This window comes from Carassius gibelio, chromosome B8, assembly GCF_023724105.1.
Source record: "Carassius gibelio isolate Cgi1373 ecotype wild population from Czech Republic chromosome B8, carGib1.2-hapl.c, whole genome shotgun sequence".
Lineage (NCBI taxonomy): Eukaryota > Metazoa > Chordata > Actinopteri > Cypriniformes > Cyprinidae > Carassius > Carassius gibelio.
Window position 1 is genome coordinate 9,253,414 of NC_068403.1, and position 14,468 is coordinate 9,267,881.

General features: G+C 35.1%; 1 protein-coding gene across 1 annotated transcript; it reads left to right on the top strand.

Annotated features, from left to right (window-relative positions):
• The first annotated feature begins 1,411 nt into the window (after positions 1-1,411).
• cdkn2c (cyclin-dependent kinase inhibitor 2C (p18, inhibits CDK4)) lies at positions 1,412-8,924 on the top strand. Its single transcript, XM_052562429.1, has 3 exons — positions 1,412-1,575; positions 1,993-2,674; positions 4,621-8,924. Exons 2-3 carry the CDS (start codon positions 2,543-2,545, stop codon positions 4,990-4,992), a joined length of 504 nt encoding a protein of 167 aa, XP_052418389.1. The 5' UTR covers positions 1,412-1,575; positions 1,993-2,542; the 3' UTR covers positions 4,993-8,924.
• The last annotated feature ends 5,544 nt before the right edge of the window (positions 8,925-14,468 follow it).

The window sequence follows — 14,468 nt, forward strand, 5'->3', positions numbered from 1 at the left end:
CAAAGCGCTGTAACAGGGCCGCGGTTGAATTTGAATCAACTGTCGTACAAGCGACATGTTTGACTATCTTATGACGTTATACGACAAAAAAAACTTTAAAAATCTTTTCTGAAATAGGTTCATTGTCACTGTAGGCAGTACTAAAACAATTAGTGTTTTGTCAGAACTATTTTTCACAGTTCACTACCTAAATTGCCATCCCCCAAAATTATTATTTATTTATTTTTTTGTAAGATATTACATGAAGATATTACACAACTACGATGAACCACCAAACGTTAGTAAAACAAAATTTAAGAAGGGCAGATTTCATTTTCCTAATGGATACTCTGACTAAACTCACAGGTTTTCCTTTAATTAAACCAGTTTAAGTCGGTTTGCTGGTCTTAGCAAATACATACAAGCCCTACCAGACTGGTTTTAGATGGGTTTACAGCAATTTTAAATGGGTCAGAATGGGAAATTAGATTGACAAACAGCTGAGCACCATCTTAGCCAACTAAAACCAGATATAACCTTCCTAAACCAGCACACTAGAGACATTTGTTGCAATTAAAGTTGCTTTGACATTAACCTACAAATGTAAATCTTGTCTCAAAAATAATAATAAAACATAAACATCAACAAACCAGTCCACGCTGGTCTTAGCAGGTATGCCGGCCCTTAAATGCTTGTTTTAGAGTTGTCTAGATCAGTTTTCAGTGAGTCTGATCTAGGCCAGGCTTAGAAAAAAGCTAGACCATCTTAAACCAGCAAACCAGAGTCATTTGTTGCAAGTTTTTACAAAGCATTGCCTTGTCTGCCTGGCCTGAGATAAAAATACATAAACAAAAATCAGTAAACCAGTCTAAGCTGGTTTGCATGGTCTCACAGCCTTGCACAGTGAAAAGTGTACAAAATCCTCTAAAACCCAGCAAATCAGTAGGCTAGTTTAGTTTGAACGAGCAGGGATGTAGTTGTATGTCTCAGTATAGCCTATTATATTATGTTAATGTAAACATTTTATGCTAGCTATTGCTGTGCTATATGGCTTTAATTCAAATGAATAGACAAAACAATGTGCTGGAGAAATATAAAAAAAACTGCCATTTTCAGGCAGATTGTAGGCTACTTGTGATGCACTGGAGGGTTTTATTTCGGCATTTACATGAATTTAAACCTTGCACTTACACCCTTTCATCTTACCGTTAATTTGAATACATTTCACTTCAAAAACACATTTGTGGAGAGAGGAATTTTATAGGCTATTAGTAATACCAACACCTCAAAGCCTTCACAGCTCAATGATGAATGTTTAACACAGCAGAACCTGTGAGAAGCAAGCAGAAAGTGCATCTTTCACTCCGCCGCCTCTCCCCCAAGCAGCAGCATTACCGTTGAGTCCCGCCTCACTCCGCGTCTGTTAGTAAAAGTGGGCGGAAGTGTCGGCCCTTTATTTCAAAAACGGAGTGATGTCAAACAACAGCGGCAGACTCTCTGACAAAGTCAGCTGTCTTCTAACCAGCTCATTCATCGCCTATAAACCGGTCGGAGAAGATAACTCGAAGTCCGCGACGTAGCCTAACCATTCTGCAGGTAGTGGATACAGTGTTTCATTTTAAATTATCTATTATGACGTCGTCCATCATCGGTTGAATCGTCACACAGCACCTCCGTGCGCGGCGCGAGGAATGACAACGACAGAACATTCGTAGATAGATATTCACGCCTGCTGTTCGACATGCGTGAACGCAGACCGAAAACCTAGTTAAGCTTCTGTCTACGCGTGTCAGTTTGAAATACCGGACTAGTGTCAGTTAACAAGTTTTGATAACCCTCGCGCCAGCGTTCTTTGATGTGCACATCAAAGAAGATTCGTTTTTGACGTTCCATATTCAAAATGGGCGGGAAGCTTGCATAAAACTTACAACACATCATTGTAAACCCAACTGGATGCATAATAGAAATTTCCTCGCGGAATAACTGTCTTCTCCCTCCATTTGTCTGTTTCAGAGGTCGTTCGGAGGCTTGAAATGACAACATCCTCGAATGCCATGAACGCATCGCAGTTCTCCAGCCCGTTGCACCTGCATGTAGTTAATATCAGAGGACTCGTGAAAGGAAAGTTTGGCTCTCAAATACGAGCATTTTTCATGTGACTACTACAGATCTTTTTGAATGTAAGATCATATCTGAACCAAGACCACGGGAGAGCTTCGTGTCATTCATGGACACGGGGAGGAACTTCGCGCATTGATCAGCCATAAAAGAGGATGTTTGTTTGTTGCTGTTGTTTTTTCCCCATATAATTCTTGATTGTGCATATATTTTATAAGAGATGGCATGGCATCCCTGTTTTCTCCGCTGGTTCCGATGGCTTCGGTAGGACGATATTAATGTGGGTGGACCTTGGCGCATCTCCAACGGATATTTTTTAGGGGGGCTGGAGGATCGGGCTATTTACTACAGCTTTGTAGTACTTTTTACATCCAAACCAGCGGACATCTAAACCAGTTTTTTTACGCTAGCACCAGAGATATTCTACCTCCTTTGTCAGGATATAATGGCCGAGGACACAGCTATAGATAGGCTGAGCTCTGCAGCTGCGATTGGCGATCTTAAAGAAATTGAGCAGACACTGCAAAGCAACGTGAACGTTAATGAGAAGAACAAGTACGGCAGGACACCATTACAGGTTAGACTCATCTCCACGAACGACTTTCATATCTATACACGATGTTTATAATACATAGTGCATCAGCCTCAGGAAAACATTCTGTCCCTTTCTTTCTTGCAGTCACTAGCAGTGGCCTGGTTGATTTACTTCTAACCTAAACCTGTGTTTTTTATATAAAGTTTACCTGCGAAGCAACAAGTACAAGCACCTGTTGATCTGACAAATGATCTATATTTATTTTAATATGCCAATAAATTAGCGTCACTCGTTTTCTGATACATAAAGAATTTATTGTGTAAACTGAGAAGTGTTTTATTACACCACAGTCACTAGTGTCACACACATTAATGAACAGTTGTTAGCAGCCTTTTACACTTAAATTAGGATAATTCAGATATCATTGTATTTGTTTCTATACTTTTTATACAACGTAAGTGTAACAACAAAGTTAAAATGTATTTTTAATGATCATGGAGTTTCTGTTTTCATAGGCAAAAAGGCCCGAAGTGGTTGTAGATGCTTATGTTTATTATTTCCTTTTAAGGCGTAGGATAAATTCTACAAATCAATCAAATTAATTAATTAAAATCGTGCACACGTTGAGAGGCTATTTTTACCTTTTTTAATTAATTCAGTTATACATAAAATGTTTTGCTTATCAGAAGGCCGTCTGGACTTACACCAAGCACAATACAGCTGTTTAATTTCGGGTCAGTATTACATATTCTGATAATTGCTCATGTTCTCGTGTCATATTCACACAATATGTTATCTTGGCTTCAGAATGAGTGATAATTTGAACAATGGGTAATCCCCATCCTCGATGTTTAAAGCCTTGCCAATTTCTGCCTAAGCATATGTGGCACATATTTATAGGTAGCTTACATGACACATAAAATATTCGTGAATTTTTGTTTTAACAACATTACGATTTTAAATGTAAAAAATATATATAAGAGTGATTAAGGAAAAATTTATGTTTTAGGTACTGTGACTGGTCACTGCTTTTTAGGTTTTGACCGTTTTATCACCTTTTACCTTCACTGGGTCATTTTAAATGCCTTTGAAATGTGACAAAGGAATTTATAAAAATAAGTATTCCATGTGGTCTCTTAATTAATATCAAGATTAAGTTTTTTTTTTAAATGCACGCATAATAATTTACCGAGAATGAGTTGTGTAAAATGTAGCCTCACCCATATTAAACAATTCGTGTGATGTAGGCTACTGGTGTACAACTTCCTTGTAACATTTTCCTAATCACAATTCATAATATAGGTTATTTTTTTCTGTATGTCTATAGGTCTATACCATCACTTTATAACCTATCATCAGCGAGTAACAATTTACCAGGTCGTTATGTGCCTAAAACTGATTTTACCATGATTTAATTTTTTTAGATGTCACAGGTTTTGAAGTCGTGGTTATTCTTTCTAAATTCTTTCGATTTACATGATAGTTACATAATAATTAAGTATCTTCTAATAGGCTAGTAATAACAATAATAATAGGACAATATAAGATAGTGAGAGAGAGTGTGTGTGTGTGTGTGTGTGTATATATATGTGTATATGTATATATATAAATATATAGGCCTATCCCTTATCAGGGGTGTCAAACTCAGTTCCTGGAAGGATGCAGCCATGCAGAGTTAGGTCCAACCCTGCTCCACCACACAAACCATTTAGTTTTCAAATAAGCCTGAAGGGCGTGATTAACTGGATCGGGTGTGTTTAATTAGGGTTGGAGCTAAACTCTGCAGGGCTGTGGACCTCCAGGAATGGAGTTTGACACCCCTGCCTTAGATACATTCCCCTTTATTATCCTTTACCTTGATAAGAAACGAATAATACACTCATGATGCTTAATTGAAATGCACACTTTCATCAAAAAGTGATTCATGTAATTGATTATTATAACAATATTTTGAAGCACCTTAACAATCTATCTGGGTTGTATCTCAGGTGATGAAACTTGGCTGTCCGTGCATAGCGGAGGCGCTGCTTCGAGCGGGCGCCGATCCAAACGCGCGTGACCCCATCCTAAGACTGACCATCAGTCACGATGCCGCGCGAGACGGATATCTGGATACTCTACGGGTGCTCGCGCAGAACGGAGCTGATGTCAATCTCCCTGACAACGACGGCAACCTGCCTCTGCATCTGGCGGCGCGTGAGGGACACCTGGCTGTTGTGCAGTATCTCGTATCTGACTGCAGCACGCCGCCTTTTGTGCCTAACGCAAAAGGCTACACGCCTCGTGACCTGGCGTTCATGCACAAAAAACACAAAACTGTTGAGTGGCTGGAGAACATTGCGCCTTCACAATCCAGCTAGAGATTATGACTATGGGCCTGTGTTTTTTTTTGTGTAACAGAGGTAGCAGACAAACGCTGAGTGAGCGAGTTATTGCATTGCAAACATTTCAGCCAACTACCTCTCATTGCATTGTAAAATATTGGGCTCAGGGGCGTGTCTGTTTGTGAAGAACAATTAACCTTTCAGTTGACTTTGCATGTTATTCACATTGCCCCCAATTTCAACTGGCTAAGTGGATTTCATTTTATATATATATATATATATATATATATATATATATATATATATATATATATATATATATATATATATATATATATAATTATTATTATTATATAGGATATTATTTTTATGAGATATTTTTCAGGTCATCTAAGTCTCCATTTTAGATTTGTATTGATAATTTTAATTTCTTTCACTAACTTCCAGGCCAAGCCTGTCCTATATGTCATGTTTTATAACAAGAAAAAACAAGATAACCTAAATTAATTGATGTGGTTAAAGAAACCAATCTCCGTTTTTATTAAAGTATTGCACTATAATGGTCAAAATCCACTTAACCCCTGACTGCTCTGTTTTTGTTGTGTTTATAGTTTTATTAAATTTAACTTGCACTTTTGCTTGTAATTAATGCTTTTAACTGTTTTACTGTGAAAGCTTGTGTTTTGGCTTATTGAAAATATTAAAACCTTGCAAAGGAACCAAAGACAGCTGTTAAACGGTTTCGTGACGTTGTGTGTTTAACTTTGGCCTCGTGTCACTGAAATACGGGTAGGCCCAGAAAACATTTATGAGACTGTATTAATAAAAACATGAAATATAATTGGTTGAACATTGATAACTGTTTGACGTTGTCGAATGTTTAAAACAAAAATAAAACGCTGTGAGTTTCGCGGTGGCAGTTGTATATTTTTAGTGTAGTTTCACAGAGCACAAGTTGTCTGCCGTTCCCTCTGTAAACAGAAAAAGCCTTACAGTTGACAATAATCAGATTTAGCTTTCATTGTAGTGAAAAGGCGAAACTAAATTAAAATAATCTGATTTCCTTTGTCCTTAAATTCATTTGACGAGAATTAACTACATTTCTCTCATCTTTAAAATATTGCAGTGGTCAGTTGCACATTGTGTTTCTGTCCGGATTTAAGTTTCTTAAATAAAAGTCATTATTTGTTTTAATAAAATAAAAATATATAATTATAACTGGTTGTGTAACTGATTAGAGACTGTAATAAAAGTGCCATTAAAAATAGTTGTGTTACTTATATATCTTTTAAGAATTCTAATGAAAAAGCTCATATCAAAATATTAATATTCAACAAATAATGTTGTATAAGTAACAAACAAGAATAAATAATTTGACCTTCATGACAAGGCACCTCTTATTCAGGTAGAACTGAGTATAAGACTAATCCTAATTATTTTAGACTCAAAAATTCATGATGTTTAATAAAAAATGCTTTATGCTAAATGCTTTACATCGATAACTAAAAGTTATGTACACTCACATTAAGATCCAAGGACTGTATTTTGATACTGCTATAAGATACATTTTATAGTCATTAGCCTAAATCATACACGTTTTCTCTCCTAAATGTATCAAACAAAGAATCCAGAGATCACATATCTAGGAACTTGATACACGTGCTTTTAACTAGGTTATCAAATTATCCTTTTCATAATCTCGAACATCCTTATTTGTTATTGACCCACAGCAACAGCAACAGAAACGCATGCACAATGAAATCCAAATATGCGTAATGTTGGGCACATTATATCTGTGCGTTCTCTTGCAGTAAACTAAAACAAACATTTTGACGTGTGGTGTGTAGCATTCATTCATTTCAAAACCAGACAACAAATAGAAGTGGGTGGACACGTTTCAATCGCGCATTCGTATAAGAAAATGTGCCATATTTTCTTGGATAAGCTGTGCGCTTTTATTTTCAAGTTGGTGCGTCGTGGATGCACGGATTGTTGTTATTACGTTTGCAGAATACAAAAGAAAAGACGATGCATGATAAAATGGTGACTCCCGAATGGTTTTCATGGTCGAGCAGCAGCAGAAATCCGTTAGATCGGTGGGAGGAAACCAAAACAGTAGATTGCGCAGTGCCAAGATTTTCAAATTTAGGCGCTTTCGGTGTAAAAACGCTTTTGATTCTCTCCAACCCTACCCTGCAAGAGAAGACGACACTTGTAGTGTTCAAAACGCAGTTTTTTTGTTTATGGAGATGCCATGCAGAATCATCTTCTTCCTGGTTGCGCGGCTGCGTAAAATCTTTTAGAAACGCACGATGCTTGCTCAAGCTTTATGCTCCAAATCTAATGAATTACATTTATGACAATTATACAGCTATCGGTATGGGTTTATATCGACAGTCAACGAGAAAAAGGTAAATAAAGCCACGTCTAAATGTGCAAATGTTCTAGACAGGTTTGGGCATGTCTATGGTTTATCATTCATGTATAGTTAAAATGTAAAAAAAGAAGCTTTTCGTGTTTATTTGGAGAACTTTGCGTAGGTTAGTAAAAACAGTAACTTATAATCAATATATAATATGTCGGATGTATAACATTATAATGTGAAATCGAAAGTTAGAGATCACTATGATAAAATATAGATTTTACTGAAGTTTTCATTGTTGTCAAAGCTGAAAAATATTAAATGATGACCCTGCGTCCTCAGTCATGTCGATACAGACTATATTGTATAAGCATATGCTCTCTATATAGGCATATATATGTGCATACACCAAAATGGTAACCTAAAAAAAAATGGTGGCATGCATTTATACCAGCAAAACTCAATCTTATGGGTTAAATCAGGTAGAAATTGCTCTTTATTGTAACAACTGCAGGTAATCTCTTTTTATAGTGTGGCCAAAATGCTATTTTGTGTTAAACTGTGGTGTTTTGTTCACTGATTGTAGAATATATGGGTGTAGAGGTCTCCATATCTGACCTTTCAGAGAGTTTGATCGAGCTGACAGTTAACAGTTATAAGAGAACAGATGCTTAAGGAGTCAGTCTTATGTGGGGTTTTACAATGGACTCAATAGTATATCTCAATATACTTGAGAACATTTTAAGAGGGGCCTTTTTGTTATTTTAAAAGTAGTAAAAAATAACTTTATAAGGGTTTATTCTGACTACATGAATGTTGGAGTGAACAGTTCCTTTTTTCTCATTCAAATGATGCTATTTTAAACACATAACTGGGCACATAGAAAAACATACAGGACAATACAATTTATAATTTATAAAAAATAAATATACACATTATTTTTATTAACAATATTTATTTGTTTATTTATATTATTTTATTATTTAGTCGCCCTGTTACAAGATCAGAACAATTTGAACCAAATGAAGACATGAGGGAGCATCATGTGGCAGACCTTTCATCTGCATTTCACAAACTGTTTACAGAGGCCTGTGTCTGATTTTTTTTCCCAGTGTCTGATGTTTAATTGCTCAACTGTGATATTTTGTTTTGTCCCAGTGAGGTCACTGAGTGTCATAGTCTTTCATCTTAGAAAAACACTTGTTTTTTTTACTTGTATTTTTTACCAATATATTTATGTGCATATCTATTTATGTCATGTTTTACATCAATGTAATATAATAGTTTAAGTGTGTGCATATGATAATTACCTTTTTTTTTTACTTTTTTTTAATATATATGCAAAAATATACTGTAAAAAGTTGCATGCAATTATTACATTAAAAAGCTGTTTCTGCCTTATCTAACAATTAAACGGTAGTTTTGTTGAAATAAATTGATAAATATAGGATGGCTCAGTGATGTAAAATTTTATTTTTGACAAAACAAGTTATTTTAGATGTCATAATTTTTTTTCAGTGTAGTAAAATAAATAAACGTCTGACCTATCTTGCTTTATATTTGAAAGTTAAAGCAGAATGCCTAATAAAACACCCACTGCATTACAGCCAAAGTGTCATTGATTTTGTGGCCAATATAACAAGTTTGCTGCTTTGTAATTTATGAGTGTTACTTGTGTGCTTCGCTTGTGTGAGCAGCTGCCAGGTGGAGTGCCACTTGAAAACTTAGTTTTTCCCACAGAAGGGGTGATACAATATGTCCAAAAGCCCGTGTTGGTGAGCAATAGGGCAGTCAACAGGGCCACTTTTATCAGACTTTTGTGAAGAACTGCTGTGCATTTTGCTTTTCATTTTCATGAGAAGGTCATATGTGGTCGCAGTGACTGACAGCAAAGAACTCAATTCAAGTGCAGCTTCCTTCCACTTTGTGCTGGCACTGGAGGTTGTGACACAAATACACAAATGATATAGATAGATAAAAAGAGACAGTGGGGAAAGTATTTATTTGATCCCCTGCTGATTTTGTAAGTTTGTCCACTTACACTTACACTTACACAAAGATGAAGGGTCTGTTATTTTTATGGTAGGTTTATTTTAACGGATAGAGAATTATTATGAAATAAGTATTTGATCCCCTACCAACCAGCAATAATTCTGGCTTCCACTGGTTATGTGCCCATGTGGAACACAGATTAGTCCTGTCACTTTAAGAAGTTACTCCTAATCTCAGTTTGTTAGGTGTATAAGACACCTGTCCACACTATCTGTATCTTCCATTTTAACTTCTCCCACCACCATGGGCAAGACCAAAGAGCTGTCAAAGGATGTCAGGGACAAGATTGTAGATCTGCACAATGCTGAAATAGGCTACAAGAACATCAGCAAGAAGCTTGGTGAGAAGGAGACAACTGTTGGTGTGATTATTCGGAAATGGCGGAAATTCTAAACAACCATCAGTCAGCCTAGGTTATTATGAACTCTGTGCAAGATCTTGTCTCATGGGTAAGGATGATCGCGAGAAAGGTGAGGGATCAGCCCTGAACTACACGGGAGAAGCTTGTTAATGATCTTAAGGCAGTTGGGACCACAGTCAACAAGCAAAACATTGGTAACACACTACACTTCAATGGACTGAAATCCTGCAGTGCCCACAAGGTCCCACTGCTCAAGAAGGCACATGTACAGGACAGGCCTGTTTAAAGTTTGCCAATGAACATCTAAATGATTCAGAGAAATCTTGGGAGAAAGTGCTGTGGTCAGATGAAACTAAAATTGAGCTTTTTAGTAGTAATTCAATTCGCCATGTTTGGAGGGAGAGAAATGCTAAATATGACCCCAAGAACACCTACAGTCAAGCACAGAGGTGGAAACATTGTGCTTTGGGGCTGTTTTTCTGCTATGGGTACAGAATAATTTCACTGCATTGAGGGGCAAATGGACAGAACCTCCTTCCCTCAGCCAGAACAATGCAGATGGGTCATGGAGGAGTCTTCCATCATGACAATGACCCGAAACATACCGCCAAGGCAACAAAGGAGTGACTCAAGAAGAAGCACATTAAGGTCGTGGAGTGGCTTAGCCAGTCTCCAGACCTCAATCCTATAGAAAACTTCAAGTTTATCCAAATAACAGCCATTAAACCTTAAGGATTAGATAGGATCTGTAAAGAGAAGTGGATCAAAATTCCTCCTGAGATGTGTGCAAACCTGGTGACCAACTACTTGCCGATAAGGGTTTCTGCATCAAGTACTAAGTCATGGTTTGCTTGCGGATCAAATACTTCTTTCACTAATTGAAATGCAAATCAATTTCTAACCTTGATACAATCTGTTTTTCTGGATATTTTTGGTTGGTATTTTGTGTCTTTATGTTAAAATAAACCCACCATAAAAATAATGACCTTTCATTTTTTTTGTAAGTGGGCAAACTTACAAAATCAGCAGGGGAAAGATAGATAGATAGATAGATAGATAGATAGATGATAGATAGATAGATAGATAGATAGATAGATAGATAGATAGATAGATAGATAGATAGATAGATAGATAGATAGATAGATAGATAGATAGATAGATAGATGATACTGGCAGAAGTATTTTTTAACAAAGTTACTGAAAATGGAGCTGTCTGCTCAGCTGTGTCAATGGGCTTAACTGTGCACCTGGTCACATATAAAATATTTCAAAATGCACCTTTGTACTACATGATCAGGAATCGTTACACCTAAACCTTATTTGTTAAAAGTGCACCTAATGAGGTTTTGCGTTACTGGCAGTTTGCATGGTGTCTATGCAAAGTACATTGCTGTACAGCAGATATTAAACAAATTTGTATTTGCACATATAATGTGGTGTGTATGTAAATACATATTGAGGAGGAAACACTGTTAATGGTGTAAATATCAGTAATTTGAATGCTTTTTGAAAGCATTTGTGTATATTTCGAGATAAATGGATATATTGATTTCCAAAAATAATCATATTGAAAAAGTTATTTTATTTTACTAGCCTATATTTAAAAAAAAATTGTTTTAAATTTGTATACATTTTTTCAAAGTGTTGCAAAAAAGCCAATTAATGCAAAAACAGAGTATTTCATTTTTAATATTTATATTTAAATGTAATGTTTATTTTTTAAATAAAAAAATATGCTACTTAAAGCAATGTCATTTCCAAGAAGAATCCCTATGTGACAAATTATACTACATGCAGTAATGTGAGTTATTGTGTTAATGAACTGTATCTTTTTTTCCTTGGAAACAATTGTGGAGCAAGTGTGTGTTCAGCTGCTTGAAACCAAGACTTTAAGGTATTTACTAGTATAGAAAGTGAAAATAAACCTACATAACCCCATTCTTCTCTTTATGCATTTGTATGGTGCAGGAATTATCACATACATCACTAACAGATTAATGGGACTGCACTGAAATATAATACACAATAAGAAAACAAGCTCTCATTTGTGATTAACAGCACGATAACAAAATAGCTATTTTTAGATTGTCTTTCTATTAATGGTCACCCCAAATCAAGTTTTTAAATCTAAGTGCAAATGGCCGGATGGCCTACAACAAAAGTGACTCAGCAGTTCGTGTGCTTAACAGCAACAAGCGCCCTCTAGCGACGCACAAGTGCTACTGCGGAGTCAACAGTGACGGACAAGTTCTGAAGATGAGGAGGTTTTCAACGCCACGCAACGCCTTACGTACTGACGTCATTTCACAAAGAATGAGTTAAAAAACATATTTTTCGAAAGCGAGAAGGTTAACGATTTGACTTCATCTTACTGAATTTAAAATTATTCATGATGGTACATTGGCAAAATAAGTATGTGAACCCTTTGTGAAAATACCTGGATTTTTTGCATTGCTAATTTAGACAATTAGTGCTAGGTGTATTTAATATAAATATAACAAGTACAATTGTTTGCTTGTTGTCAGTTTAGTCAGACTTTGTTGGTCTATAATTGCGAATGTTAAAAGACCACATTTTTTAAATAATAAATGGAGAAATCCAGGTTTTTTTAAAGGGTTCAAAAATGTATTCTTGCTAATTTAAATAGGCTAATGCTTTGTGTGTCAGGGGCGTTCCTTCCGGCTCCAAGGAGGCAAGGAAGACTGTGTCGAACAATTGTGTGACAAAATAATATTTTACAATTATAAATCACAAATATTACTAAATATGGCATTAAAGGTATAAAAAGTCACTCGTTTTTATAAAGAAACACTGTACCTGCAGGTAAAGTTATAGCGGAGGCTGGCCTCCCTTCAGTCCATAGACTTTCAACAGAGACCACAAAGTGTGCCCTATCATTCCTGGATGGAGGGAAAGCCCTATAATTTGATATGATCGGTTATGATTGAAATGTAATTGGTTCATACGATAAATCCTCTTCTTGTTTTCGTGCAACCTCTGGGCATGATTGAAGAAAATTATGGCCACTAATTAAAAAGCAAGTAAACAGCTCTCCTGGTTAGATACAGATATGTTGTGTCATGTCAGTTTAAAACTTGAAATGGTCTGGAAATGGGAAACGTAATGACCGCAAATTTCTTAGTGAGCATTCAACGTGATGAAATTAAAGATAGCTACATCTTAATTTCTGTGCCAGTGTTTACAGTGTTTATGACAATGACCTGAAATAAGTTTATAGACTATTAAAAAGAACAGCTGACCATCAGTTCACAAATAAAAATGAATTGTATGTGTTAACTAACATGAACAGACAATTCACATGTATTACATTAACATTTATTAATTTAGCAGACACTTTTATCCAAAGCAGCCTACAAATGAGGACAATGGAAGCAATCAAAAACAACAAAAGAGCAATGATATATAAGTGCTATATATGTATTACACTGTTAGAATTAATATTAACAATAAAAGCTGTAGAATTAGGCTATTGTTTATTCTTAGTTTGTGTTAACTAAAGTAGTTAACTAATGTTAACTAATGAAATATTATTTTAAATTATTTCGAAAATGTTGTTCAAATTGTTACTGCCTTTAGTTATTATTTTGAAATAAATATAAAAATGCATAAAAACACTATGAAATAATTAGTATTAAAATATTCAATAAAATAACAAATAATATTGCTAAAATACAAAATATAATTATATTTGTTCTATTTTTATGTAATATTTATTTAACCAGGAAAATGTGACAACATGAAGTGTGACAGGGACATATAGGCCTATGTGTGTGTGTGTGTGTGTGTGTGTGTGTAACTGCCTCCTCATTTTTAAAACACCACTGCATGCCACTGGTGTGTGTGTGTGTGTGTGACATTTCACTAAATATTTGACTGTCATTTAATAATCTGCTTATTATATAATGTATGTTTAAATGAAATTCTCAATGAAAATTACCTCATGTGTTAAAGACAACTTTTTTGATATTCAAACAATACAGTATACAAAACAGTATACACACAGACAACTTCATAGCATAAATTATATTTATTATTTGACTGTGGTACATAGAATATGCATAATTTTATATATACATGCATGTTTATGTGTGTGTATATATATATATATATATATATATATATATATATATATACACAGCACAGACAGAAATAATATATCCAATGCCCTGTGTCACTGGACATATATTTTCAGATAAATGGATTTATTTGTTTCCAGATATAATTTAGAAAAAAATATTTTATTTAACTTCAGTTCTTCAGTTGTTTACATGTAGCTACTATATGTAATGCTAACAGACATATTGTGGAAGTATTTTTAATATTTAAATCCAATATACATTTCCAATAAAATATATTCTCTTCAAATCAATGTCGAAGTCATCAATGACAGGACAAAAGTGTGACAAATTACCCCACATATAGTAGTGTGAGTAATGTGTTAATGAACTGCATTTTCCCCCTTGGAAACAAATGTGGGACAAGAAGTCTTTAAGGTATGTACTAGTACAGAAAGTGAAAATAAACCTTACTTTAAGTAATGCTTAAGTGTGTGCATGTATATGTAAAGTTTCACTACATTTCTGACTGTCATTTAATAATCCGATTATTATATAATGCATGTTTCTACATGAAATACATGAAAATTCCCTCGTACAGAAAACCTCCTTAATATTAAAAATTGGTTAAAAAAAAAAATAAAAACAGCACACACACAGA

Excerpts from the sequence above, each read along its gene's own strand:
- cdkn2c (XM_052562429.1), top strand. The coding sequence starts at position 2,543 with ATGGCCGAGGACACAGCTATAGATAGGCTGAGCTCTGCAGCTGCGATT. Across the intron at positions 2,675-4,620 it reads ACGGCAGGACACCATTACAG|GTGATGAAACTTGGCTGTCC; the intron begins GTTAGACTCATC and ends GTTGTATCTCAG.